The sequence below is a fragment of the Pteropus vampyrus genome, unplaced genomic scaffold (genome assembly GCF_000151845.1).
Source record: "Pteropus vampyrus isolate Shadow unplaced genomic scaffold, Pvam_2.0 Scaffold33, whole genome shotgun sequence".
NCBI classification, from domain to species: domain Eukaryota; kingdom Metazoa; phylum Chordata; class Mammalia; order Chiroptera; family Pteropodidae; genus Pteropus; species Pteropus vampyrus.
In genome coordinates this window covers 2,269,620-2,282,445 of record NW_011888814.1, presented here as the reverse complement: position 1 = coordinate 2,282,445, position 12,826 = coordinate 2,269,620, and the positions used below count along the sequence as shown (strand labels likewise).

Below are 12,826 nucleotides of genomic sequence, written 5' to 3'. Positions count from 1 at the left end.
CAGAGCATCTCTTTGCTTAACTCAGATAGCGGTGTTGAAGAAATACATAAGGTTCAGGTAGAAGCCTTACTTCTCTCCAGTCTACACTATGCAAGAATCAAGTAGCATGTAGGGTACAGGTTAATAAACTGTAGGTCACACACTGAAGAGAGTACTGTACCTGAAAGTATCATATATAAAAACAACTGATTTTAACCACACTACCTCTTTTTTAACAACCAATAAAACCTTGCAATATACTTATCATAATTAGTAGCTATGGAGTTGTAATTGACAAAATATTTCCAAAAATTGCCTCTTAAAGCAGTAGTCCTCTTTTATATTTAAATGATATTAACTTTTCTATTAAAATCTCTGCCTAATTTCCCATTGTTGGCAGAAAGCTGCTATCTCCATAGGTTTAGACTAGATTTAAGTGTTACTCAGAGTTGACAGGTTCTTTGAGTTTGTACATGTGACAGAGTTTTCCCAAACATATATTAGGAGTGTGGCACATCGTAGATTTTGGAAAGGATGGAAATCTAAGAAAAAAGGGCAACAGTCAAGCAGGTGTCCTGTTCAAGCATGCACATGTTTTATTTAAGTATTCTCCAAAAGTCTATTTTTTTTCCAGCATAATGCAGATATTATGCTATCCTTTGAAATAAGATATATGAATTTCAAAGAAAATTGTCAAAAACAATGACCTTGATTACTCCATATGGTACACAGAAATAATTACATTTCACTTACAATACAGATGCACTTAACACAGTCATCAATAGTCATTCACCACCAACACAGTATATTTTTAAATCACCTAAAACACCAAAAAGTTTTTTTTTCTTTTCCAAAAATCTAAAGAAAGTAATAGTTTTGGATAAATGATAAACTAAAAGAGAGGCAGAATTTTCAAATGAAATAATCTAACTGCATTTTTTCAATGTAATATTCAGAACATGAAAATAGAACTTCTCATTGGGAATCAAAAGACCTAAGTATTCCTGATCGTGTTTTCTTTAGTCTACTTTTTAAAAAGTTTTTCAACAAATGCCATCAAAGAAGTTTCACTATATATTTGCTCTAGAAGCATAAAGTGACATGAGGCAGGTGTTAATATAATTGTTAATATTCACACTCCAGGAAGGTTAGTAACTTTTAAAAAGACATACTATAAATAAAGCCAGTTCTTCCCAATAGTAGAGTTTATCTTACTTTCACTCAGCAAACATATATTAAAATTTACTGTGTGCACAGTTTTGTTCTAGAAGCTGTTCTAGAAATGGGAAGCAAGAATTTCTGGCTTTACTTGAAAAGAGTTGGATTAATTCTTTTTATGATAAATTATGATAAGCATTATAAAATTTCTATAATAGAGGGATAATTTTTAACTCTTTCCATGTACAAAAGCTAAACTTTATTCCTTACACTGTTGACTTAGAATGAACAAAACTTTTCATTTGACATAAAACTTTTTTACAGTCATGTGCAGACATGTCTGCTGATACATTTTAAAGGCGAAAAGGAATCAAGACTTTTCACGTAAATGTACATAGAGATCAACTCTGCATCATCAAACTCCTGTCCTGATTTTGTGGAGAAAATCGCTCCCTGCAATATACAGGAACCTTTCTGAAATAAATTTGTGCAGTCTTCCCCAATGGTGTAGAAATCGTGCTTTCATTAAGTATTGTTATATAAAGCACTCCAGTTTATCTCTGCATTTCGATTCACATTAGTTATTCTCAAAACGTATTTGAGATCTAAAGTAAAATAAATAATACATCAAGTGAGATTTTGGGATCACTGATCCTGTGATATTAGTCCCAGCCAATTCTTTTCTTGAAACCTACAGTGGTATGTCCAGTATCTGGGCTTTTCCATGACAGCAAAGAGGTTAGAGATAATTCATATACGTCAACTCCTTTTTTTCTAAATTTTGACAAGGGAATTGATAAAGATAATCTACTTACAAGATAATTTGTTGGGGGGATAGAAAAGTAGGAAAGTCATTTGAACTACAAAATGCTAGTCTAGTTGATGATGATAAACCCAATAGAAAAGTGCTACCGAAACACAGGAACAAGTAATGCACTGTCACGGGAATACAGCAGACCAAAGAATATTACTGAAAAACATTTATGACACAAGAGTTTTGGATTAAAAGTTATCTAAAACTTGGCCACACTAGAAATCTTTCTATGAATGTGGCTCTTACCGTGTTTATGAAGATCTGGAAAGTACAACAACAAAAAAAATCCTGATTCCTGATACAACAGGTATACAATGAATTATTGCAGTTGTAACAGTATCTAGGTGCAAGGTAAAATGACAATTAATACTTAACTATCTGAACACTTTAGATTTACTATTGAGCATCCCTATGAGAAATGCTGTAGTTCTAAAAGGAGTTTATTTGCACAGCCCACCGTGGAACATCAACAATCAGCTGTTGTAAGTGCACAGAAATCCCCCCTTTCTACAATTATAGTTTATCATGCCTATTCTGAAGACAACATAAGGAAACTGAGATCACTGCTCCAAAGAATTTTAGCATGCATTATGATGGTTTCCTTCAGTCAATACAAATGTGTTGCATGAGTTTTTTTTTAAATATGCAATAATCTTCATCATAGCCAATGTTCATGGTTTTAACAGGAAAAATTTTTATCAAAATGTTTTCCATATATATTTTTTTGTTTTGCATTCAACTGGAACATTATGTTCAAAGATTTATTTTATTCGTTTTATTAAAAAAGAGTTCTGGTCATAAGAAGCATCAATAGGTGGCATTTCATTGTGCTCATTCACAAAGTCAAAGGGCCACAGGCCACTCCTCTGTGTAAGAGGTCAAACTCTGTCTAGAAATGCCATTTGGTGGTTTTATTTCCATCCTCTAGTTTGGAAGCTTTATTTTGTTTTGTTTTGTTTTTTTTTACTGCCAATCTCCATGCTTTGCCATTTTCATCTGCAAAGGTTTATTCTTTCTTCTTTCTTCCACATTAAGATTCTTTCCACAACTAGGGTTCAAGTGTTCTTTTGACTCGATTCTGATTGTCTTACAAAGCGGACACTCTGACAATGTTTCCTCCTGAGTACTCGGGAGATTCTGGCCTGTCGTCTCCTTCGGGAGTGGTTACTGGAGGTGTTGGGATGCTTATTATTGCTGTAGTCACATAAGGTTGTTCACAGTTTAGTTTAACACACTCTTCCATTTTGGCATTTAAACTGGATCGGCTGATGAGGAAAAAATAGATTTAAGAAAGTAAGTTGTTCACTTAATTTTTTCCATGCAACCGAATATACATATTTTCATGTTTATATGTAACATTTTAAATGTCTAAGAATAATCACCATGATTTACAAAGATGATGCACAAAACCTTAATATATGTTAAAGTGAACATCAGTTGGGTCATTAATATTAAATAAATATCTAAAAGCCAGCTAAATTTGATTCCAACGTTGGTTCTCAAACAAAGTGTTTCCTATAAAAATGCAAGCAAGAGGAAGGGGTAAGGTGTGGAGGCTCTAGGGTGAGCAAAATAAAATAGTTTTCTTTAAGACAGACCCTCTGAGAGATTTGAGATACCATCAGGAAAAGGATCTATCCTGTAGATATACCTCAATTCTTTGACCACAGAACCATTTTACTATCTTATCTCTTTGGGATATGTGGTACCCTCACAGTCAAAAGTTAAGAACCCCCAAAAGTTAGCAATCACTAATACTTAAAGATTTTCTTAAGTGGCATTTTTCTATGAATTTTATACTCTAGGTGGGAAGGGAGAAAGAGGGTAAAGAGCAAGCAGGGTAAACATAGGAGCTTAAAAATATTTCATTTTCAAGAGAAACTTTATTTAATTAAAAATAATTTAAATTAAGTTTTATATCTTAAGATTCATTTTCTTTCTAAAAACTTCTCCATTTCCTACTTCAAAATGGTAGAATACTTTCAAGACAGAAATCTTTCATTGCTCCAACATTTAATATTATGGTTCCAGAGACATCTAACTTATGTAAATCAACATAGTCTGATTTCAGAATCTCATCCAGGTTTTCCACAAGGATTGCTGGATGCCAACAAAGAAGTAGCACTGAATTAATGGTTGTTAATCTAAAAATATAAGCTATTTAATATGAAGAACAAAGTAAAATTATTTTGGCAGGAATTGATCTTTTTAATGAATTGTAAAAACAAGTAGTACAAAAAGAGAAGCAAAAGGAAAATACCAATAGAAAAAAATTTCACTTAAATTGTCTATAAATTCACCAGAGGTAAATAATTTTAGCGTTTCACTTGTCTTTCTTTAATTGGATTGATTTTTGTGGTGGTTTTTTTTTTTTTTTTGTGGCTAGAGATACTTATGATCAAAATTATCTATTGGTTCAAAAGATTGGTATAGGCATAGTTTTATTTTTCACTGTCACGTTGACTGTGTTGATATATTTTTAGGTGCTGTTCAATACTTTTCAGTTATATCAATGTCACTTTAATTTGTTTCTTTTAGTAGTGGTGACTATCATTTTGGGCTATTTCCATTTACCTAAGGACCTCCTGAGTATAAAGGTGTCTACTCAAATAAGAAACAGTTGTGGAGTTGAAGAGGCAGAAATACATTTGTGAGTGCCTGACCATCTTCTTTCTGCTTTTAACAATGAAATAACTACTACTTTTGGCTCTTAATGAATATTACAATAGATTCATTGTCCTACTTGTTACAGTCTAAGTTTCGCCTCATACTAAACTCTAGGATTTAGATGCCACAGGGGTAGAGATGCGACTGCAGGTGGGGCTACATTCTGAGGACCAGCACAGATGTACATCCACACACAGATTAATCTCAGGTACCTGTTAGATAGCGGGGTTCTCTCCACACATCGGATCTGGATTGTACTGAGTTCTTGCACACTGCCTCGGTGGCTTCCGGATACGTTGGCATTTGGGATGCGGAAAGTTTTTTTGTGGCGTCGTGAACAGCAAGTGCTGGTGACTCCTTGTTGTGAAGAGAGAGAAGGGCTGTGGCTTGAAGGACGATTAACAGTTGCAACTTCCATGCAGCTTTCTTCAAAGACTTGTTCATCCACAAACTCGTGATTCTGTTCCAAAGGTGTAAAGAAATGTGAAGAAAGACAGAAACACGCTTTAACTTTTAAAAAAGGCAACTTTACACTTTAAAAAAATAAATAAAATAGGAAATGAATAGCTTTATTTTTAAAATTCAAAAATATCTATGTACATTGAGACTATCCAATGGGTAACTAATACCATTTTCATAAAGATTAGACTATCAAAGCCACCTCCTACTGGCATTTGTAGGAAAATAAAATCTCTCTAGTTAGATCTTGAGATTTATATATGCAGGCTGATTCAATATCTATTTATAGGCTAACTTTATCTTGAAGTGTCATTTATTAACTTAAACATCAAATCTGTAACTTATAAGCTAAAAAAACCTGAACATGAATATAGATAAAATCCACAAGGATAAATTTACATCGACTTTTATTTTCAAACAGATTGAAATTACGGAAAAGAGACTATTTTAATCGAATGTCCCAAGTTAGATTGTTACATATTAGCAAATATTTTGGATTGAAAACATTTTTTATTTAGAAAATGAGATACCTGAGACACTTCACATTTCTTTAGATGCTCCAATAAAATTCTTAGCAGAGAAAAACATATGACTTATTAGATAAATAAGTAAAATACGTTTATCTGAAAAATGTGTTACTTTACGTTTGCCCTGGAAGAGATTGCCACTGAACTTTTCCGGTCTCCTTTCTTATTTTTGTGATACCTCACTAGCTGTACTCATGATCTCTGCCTGCATTCGGAATTCTTCTAGCAAACAGTGATGGACACTGTTTCCTATACCACATCTTAGAAAAACACAGTGTAAAATTTGCTTTTAAAATATTTAATAAAGAATTACCTCCTAAAATGCCTATGCAAGACTTTTATCTCAGAAACATAAGAGAAAACATTTTTGGTCTGAGCCACTAAGAATGACTTCAATTACTATTTTTCCCTGGTGTTGGTGGGGATCATCTTAGAATGGGAGGCTTTGCACATGTTGAATTCCACTTTATCTCTCATCCTAAAATATTAGTAAAACAATTGAAGCAATTCCCTGGCTAATAGAAAACAGATTGTTTTAGTTACTCATTTTGTCATTTCTTTGCTGAGACATGTATTTTGAAGTAAATGAAATGTAACAGTCTATTGTTTGAAGTCCCAAGAAAAATATTAGCAGATAACAGAATTTTATGTTAAATATTAAAATTTATAGAAAAAAGTTCACTAAAAAGTCACATTTTGTTTTCTTCTTTTGCAATGTACATTTCAGACACATAATACAAGTTACAATGTATGAGATTTTAATTTATCTCATCAGAGACTGGAAATGAAGAAATTTTGTTGCTGATTACCATATATTTTTATAGCTCAATTGATATAACTCAATTTAAACTATATCAATTGGTATTAAATAATTTTTTTACTTAAAAAAAAGCCTTAAATAATAAAATAGTAAAAAATGAAAGTAAAACGAGAGGAAAAGATAGGGATAAATATATTCTATCATTAATATTATTTAAATTTCAAAGAGTATCCTAGTAAATTACACATCTGTCTATATCTTTATTTAAAAATGCTGCCACAATCATGTAACTTTCTTGTTTAAAGCTCTCAGTTTTCCATTTGAGATAAAGATCAAAATTTTTCACATGCCTCCAAAACCTAGTGTTATCTAGCCACTTCCTTTCTCCTTGAGCCATGCTATACTCTCTCCTTCTGACCACCCTCAGGTATATTCATGTCCTCTTCGGCCAAGTTCTAGCCTTCCTCAGGTTACATCACCTTTTGGGCCCTTCATTTCTTTGCCTAACTAGCTCCTAGTCATCCTGTGGGTCTCAACTCAAGTTCCTCCTTCCTGGAGGAAGCCTTGCCTGATCTTGAACCCTCTGGCCCCACCCACTTTACCTTGTTCCACTGTGGCCCCACTGTTGCTTCTGCGCTCATTGCCCTTTTCTAGTAATATCTGTTTTGTCCATATGTGGAGGTTGATGGGAGCAGAGGCCACACCTTAATTCAAGTCTATCTAGGGTCTCACTCACTGTCTGGAGCATAGTAGGCAAGTAATATGTATTTGTCAAATGACTATATATGTAAATAAAAGGAAATGAATAAATGTATGGACAATATATTGAAAATGAGAATACAATATACATCCCCAGTGAATGAATGAGAAAACTTGACCTAAATATGGTGAAAGTTTTATTCTGCTCTGTGGTCACAGATTGTGATGCTGAAATAGAATAAAATAATCAGAGCATCTGACCCTACCTTGCTTGAACTTCCCCAGTTAAATAACTTTTGCTTAGTCTTGCACATAGATATGCTAATCATTAAAGGGATCTAACCTGTTGCCTAGGAATTACTGAAACAACCTTCTTACTAAACTACCTTACTAAGGAGATAAGGAAGTTATGTACAAGAATAATAATTGTTTATCAAAAGATTTATAGGAACCTTATGACTGGGACCATGGCAACCAGAGTTGTTGCCCCAAAACAAAGAAGTTTCACCATCGCCCTTGGACCCTTGCTGATGTCCAGATGTCTGTGGTCATCAGTCACCTCCTGACCTGAAACCCCTCCCATTTTCCCCTTTCCTTAACATAAAAGAAGCCTGAATTCTGTACTTTCTCAAGATGGTTCTTTAGGACACTAGTCTGCCATCTTCTCAACTTGCTGGCTTTCGGAATAACGTTGCTTTCTTTGCCCCAACTCCTTGTCACCTGACTTGTTGGCTGTTGTGCAGCATGCAGTTCAAGCCTTCACTTGAGTACAACGCCTTTTCATAACCTAGCTAGAGAATCGGTGACTTTGCCAAAGAGGAGGTCCAATTGGGAACTTATAAATGGGGAAATGTGTACCCAATCTTCAGCCAAAGGGGCACATCAGTGATTAAGTGTGTCATTTTTCTTATGGCAACAGTTTTATTATCTCTTTCTGTTCATTATATCTGTAAATGAAGGAAATGTTTATATGTAACCATTTTCTATTTTTTTTTTTTTTGTTACTGTTATTGATATTCCCTTTACTCAGATGTCAGGAACACTTGAAATTCATTATTTTTTTCCTGTTTAATCAGCAATTTAAGAATCAGAAATAAATGATATTTTATAGAACTTGCAGTGGGGTACTGGAAAACAACTTTCCATCTGCATTAAGCTGATATTTTAGACTAAAGATAATCACTAAGGATAAAAACAGTTTAAATAAGTCTCTAAAGGACTGTCCAAGTTGAAATGTTACTATAGTTTTTCAAGATAATTTCAAATATTGTGGCTGTGTTTTTTTCCCCCAGTATCACAGACAGTGAAATCCTGCTGAGAAGCACTGACTATTCCCCAAAGTAAATGGGATTACTGTGGAGTACCAGGACAGGTCGTCATGCTGCTTTCTTACCGTGGTTTTTTCCAGGCAGTGAAGCAGGTGGTGGTGCTGGGTTTCAAAGCTGGAGCCGGATTTACTAACAAAGGCCTGCTCATCCTCGGAGGACTGTTAACACAGAGAAGATAGAAGTGCTTTCTGTTTTATTTGCAAACAATGGGAACCTCCGCTACACATTTCCAAAGAGAGATATGGCCTATTTCTTCAGATTAAATGGCAGCATTACATGTATTTTTAAACTAGAAAGAGCCATTGCTTTTAAGTTTGATAATCACTATTTTTTTTTTTTTTTGTCAAATTAGCAGTTTTGGTCTTTTAGACATACCTCCCTGAACTGAATTTTTTTTTTTTTTTTTTTTTACTTTTACAGCACCTGGTCTTCCTAGGTGGTCTCCCATCCAAGTACTAACCAGACTTGACCCTGCTTAGTTTCTGAGATCAGATGAGATTGGGCTTGTTCAGGGTGGCATGGCCATAGACTGCATTGAAAATTTAAATCTCCCCTACTCATTCAACTACCAATTACCTTTGAAAGCCCGAGAGCCATTATTTTTGGAAAATAAAATTTAATCTAATACTTAGATAAGCCTGAAACTGCTGTCCTGCTCACCTAAATAAAAGCTATTTTGTAAATAAAGATGATTGGAATCTTACAGTAAAGGAAAGTTATGAAGTAAAAGTGGTTTTTCAAATTATATTTCATACCATGTGACCTTTATATAATACTAAATGGTGTTTCCTCCCATTAAAAAGTAAAACAAGACATGTCACTCTGTACCCCCACCCAAATGAACTCTAAGAAACATAAATTCATTTTGAGATAAAAATAATGAGATATTTGAGTCTTTGAGAATTTTTGCCTTTTCCCATGTTAAAGGGGTTCTGGACGCAGTTTCAAAGTGGTGTTTCCCCCATGCTATCAAGCAATGCTCTCTGGACACTAGCCAGGTGTCCTACAACTCAACTCAGTTTGGACCTCATCTACCCAGAGATACGGGTTAAGGGCTCAGTCCTAAAGACTGCCCCACCCCACTTTAGATGCCAGTGGCAATCTTAGATTATCACCTGTGCTTCTGATTAATCAGCTATAGTTTGGAGGTTTGTAATGACCTCTTCTGTGGACTTCAGACACCAGTTACAAATCCAGTTGTTACCTGTGCTTCTCACCAACTGGCTATAAATCAGAGAGTCCCATGACCCTCTCCTTGAGTTTGTTAATTTGCTAGAGTGATTCACAGAATTCAGAGAAACATTTTACTTATTAGATTAGCAGTTTACTATAAAAGAGTATAATATAACTCAGAAACAGTCAAATGAAAGAGAAGCATAGGGCAAGGTATATGGAAAGGGATGATGAGCTTCAATGTTCTGATTATATCACTCTCCCAAATATCCACAAGTTCACTAACTTGGGAACCCCCTCCTTCTGGGTTTTTATGGAGGCTTCATTACCTAGGCAAGATTGATTAAATCGATGGCCATTGTTGATTGAACCTCCAGCCCCTCTCCCTTCCCAATAGGTTGGGGCGGGAGGACTGAAAGTTCCAATCCTATAATTACTTAGTTGGTTCCCCTGGCAACCAGCCTCCAACCTTGGGTGCTTTCCAAAAGGTGCCTCATTATTATAAAAAAGACATCTTTTTAGCTCTCACTTAGGAAATTCCAAGGGATTTAGGAGCTCTTGTGCTATAAACAGAAGGAAGACCAAATATATATTTATTATAAAGCAGAATATCATACCATGTTTACATGATACAGTGTAGAAATATTGTCCAATCATGTTTTGAGAATCATGATCCACTGGTAATATTTCATAGCCTAGTTTCTAAACTGCTACTGCCAATAGACTGTATAGGGTGAGATTATTAAAAAATGACACTTGTTTCAGTAACCATTTCACAATTACCACAATAAAATTTATAGCTAAGTAGAACTAATTGATGTAATATTCATCAATACATTGAACATTAAAAAAAGTGAGGTGCTTGACCATACCTGTAGTTGATTGCTGAGTAAACCATTCCGTTTGCTCTGCATGTAAGCATTAGCACTTCCACTTTTGGCTGCTCTGATCCTGGCAAGTCTGGCTTTCTATATAAGAAGAAAAATGGATGTCCTGTTAATACTTATGAATTCTTTTTTTAAAACAGTGCGTGAACTCTTGTGTAATCCTAATGTCAGCATACAAATTTTTAAAAAATATGCCAGCTTTTCACATGTAACTATTGCTAATCAAATTTTCATCATGAGTGCTTTATTTTCATTACCATATATATTGGTAAGATCAATTAAGTACTTCGGAGCTGGGTTATACATTTAAGAATTGTAATTAAGTCTTTACAGTAGTATTGAGTTATTTCTTTATTGTTTCTGTCATTGTGTTAAGAGAAAAATAGCAGTATTTCTTTACTTATATTTTCACTTTCCCCAATTTGAGTAACTTAATGAAATGAAGACCCAGAATCCAGCTGTTAAATCCTTTTCATTTAAAGTAATGTCCTTTTTAAAATTAGTAATTAAGTTCCAGGAACCAATTTCCTTCCTTCCTTCCTTCTTTCCTTCCTTCCTTCCCTCCTCCCTTCCCACTCTCTCTCTCTCCTTTTTTTTTTTTTTTTAAAAAAAATACCTATTCAGTGCATCTGTGCCTTCAAATATCAAATTTTGTTTATTCAATCATTTTGCTAAATTGGCCAATTTAGACTCTGTGCTGAACAATATGGGCTCCTAAAAAAATCCCTAAATTTATCCACTTCATATTGGCACAGTTCCAAACAAATTCATGCTCATTGGATTTCTATTTCATTCTTAAATTTGTTGAAATGAACATAATGTGCCACTTCAGAGAGATTCATAACATTATTTTTAATTTTTAAGCACTTATGTATAGAGAATGTTCTTTACATTAGAGGGTTTAGGGTGGTCACTTTAATTGTTCATCCTAAACCCTCTAATCACCAAAGTGATATTATGGAGCAAATTGCCTGTTTAGCCAGATTTCCGGTATTTCATTCTACTTCAGAACTGCTCCAGACTGTTGTGGAATGAGTCTGGTTTTCATGTCCTGGAGAACACTGTTTTGATGATTGTTGTATTTATATGACACCTATCTATCACGTGTTTGTAAGGAAGTGGCTGGGATGACTTGAATCAGAATTTTTTTGTAAAATTATCTCACAAAGACACCTTCTTCTCTCCTTGTAAATGACCTATAAAATAGTATCTTTGGTTTCTAGTTCTGGAATGTTCCTTTCAGTAACAATAAAAAATTATCTAGATTTTAAAAATGGAAAATGAATATATACATATGATAAAATTGTAATACTATAAACATGAATGAAAAACAAGTCTCTCGAGAACTTGGAGATGCCCTACTCCTATGCTTCAAGGTCAACCACTGATTATATTTCTAGAGAATCTTGTCAGAAGTTTTCTAGGCATATAAAAGCAAGTATATATATTCATATGTATATGCACATATATTTTTACTTGGGGGAATATGCTCCACACTTCTGCACTCAGCTGTTTTCATTTACTACAGCTTGGAACTTCTTTCATATCTACTCATATAGATCTACCTCATTTGTTTATAGTTATATAATATACACAGTATGAATGAAGCATCATTTATTTATCCAGACAGCTACAATTAATTTTTAAAGCATCTTTTGCTACTATGAGCAATGCTACCTGCTTTGAAATCATAATGAGCTTATCTGCAAGACAAATTTCTACAAGCAAAATTACTTCTGAATCAAAAAGTGTGTGTGTGTGTGTGTGTGTGTGTGTGTGTGTGTGTGTATTTTGTCAGACAGGTTTTACCAAACTTCCCTCCCAAGTTGTATCAAGATGCCCTTTCACCCACAGCATTTAAGAGTCACACTGAGACATCTGAAGCTCTCAAAATAGCATTAAGATATCATCTGGCTTCAACTCCATTCTTCTCTTCCTCTGGGAATTTATTCTTTCTGTGTGCTGATTCCAGGTCAAAATAATACTTGTACAAAGATTCCATTTATAAGTAATGGGAAAAATAGATAAATTTTATTATTTGTTGGCAGTATAATGTTTACATCACTCAAAATACAGAGACAATACTAGACAATGAAGTTGGAAGGTAGAAAATTTTTCACTTCCAAAGCTGTATTCAGCAGCCAGGATTTCAGGTAAGACTGAATAAAACAATGGCAAGCAACAAACACATTTGGAAATGACTTAGAATTGACATAGAAATTCAGAAATAAGTAATTTAAATATACATTTGGTCTTTAGAAAGAATTAGTATTGAAATTTCAATCCTCAGGTTTCACTGGTCTCCTGAAACATTCAATGCTTTTTTGTTTCCTTTCTTCTCCCTTCATCCCCCAAGTTTTGTCCCTCCCTCCCTC

At 34.2% G+C, this 12,826-nt stretch overlaps 1 protein-coding gene and 1 pseudogene across 1 annotated transcript in view; both read right to left on the bottom strand.

The window, feature by feature from the left end:
- Positions 1–551: 551 nt before the first annotated feature.
- The window catches only part of KCND2 (potassium voltage-gated channel subfamily D member 2), a 476,246-nt gene continuing 463,971 nt past the window's right edge, over positions 552–12,826 (bottom strand). Inside the window, exons 3-6 of the mRNA XM_011357158.1 lie at positions 10,437–10,532; positions 8,457–8,549; positions 4,831–5,078; positions 552–3,216 (exon numbers count right to left, since the gene is read on the bottom strand). Coding sequence (XP_011355460.1) covers positions 3,039–3,216; positions 4,831–5,078; positions 8,457–8,549; positions 10,437–10,532 — 615 coding nt within the window. The 3' untranslated portion in view covers positions 552–3,038. The remainder of the gene's footprint in view (positions 3,217–4,830; positions 5,079–8,456; positions 8,550–10,436; positions 10,533–12,826) is intronic.
- Positions 8,803–8,921, bottom strand: LOC111737984 (annotated as a pseudogene).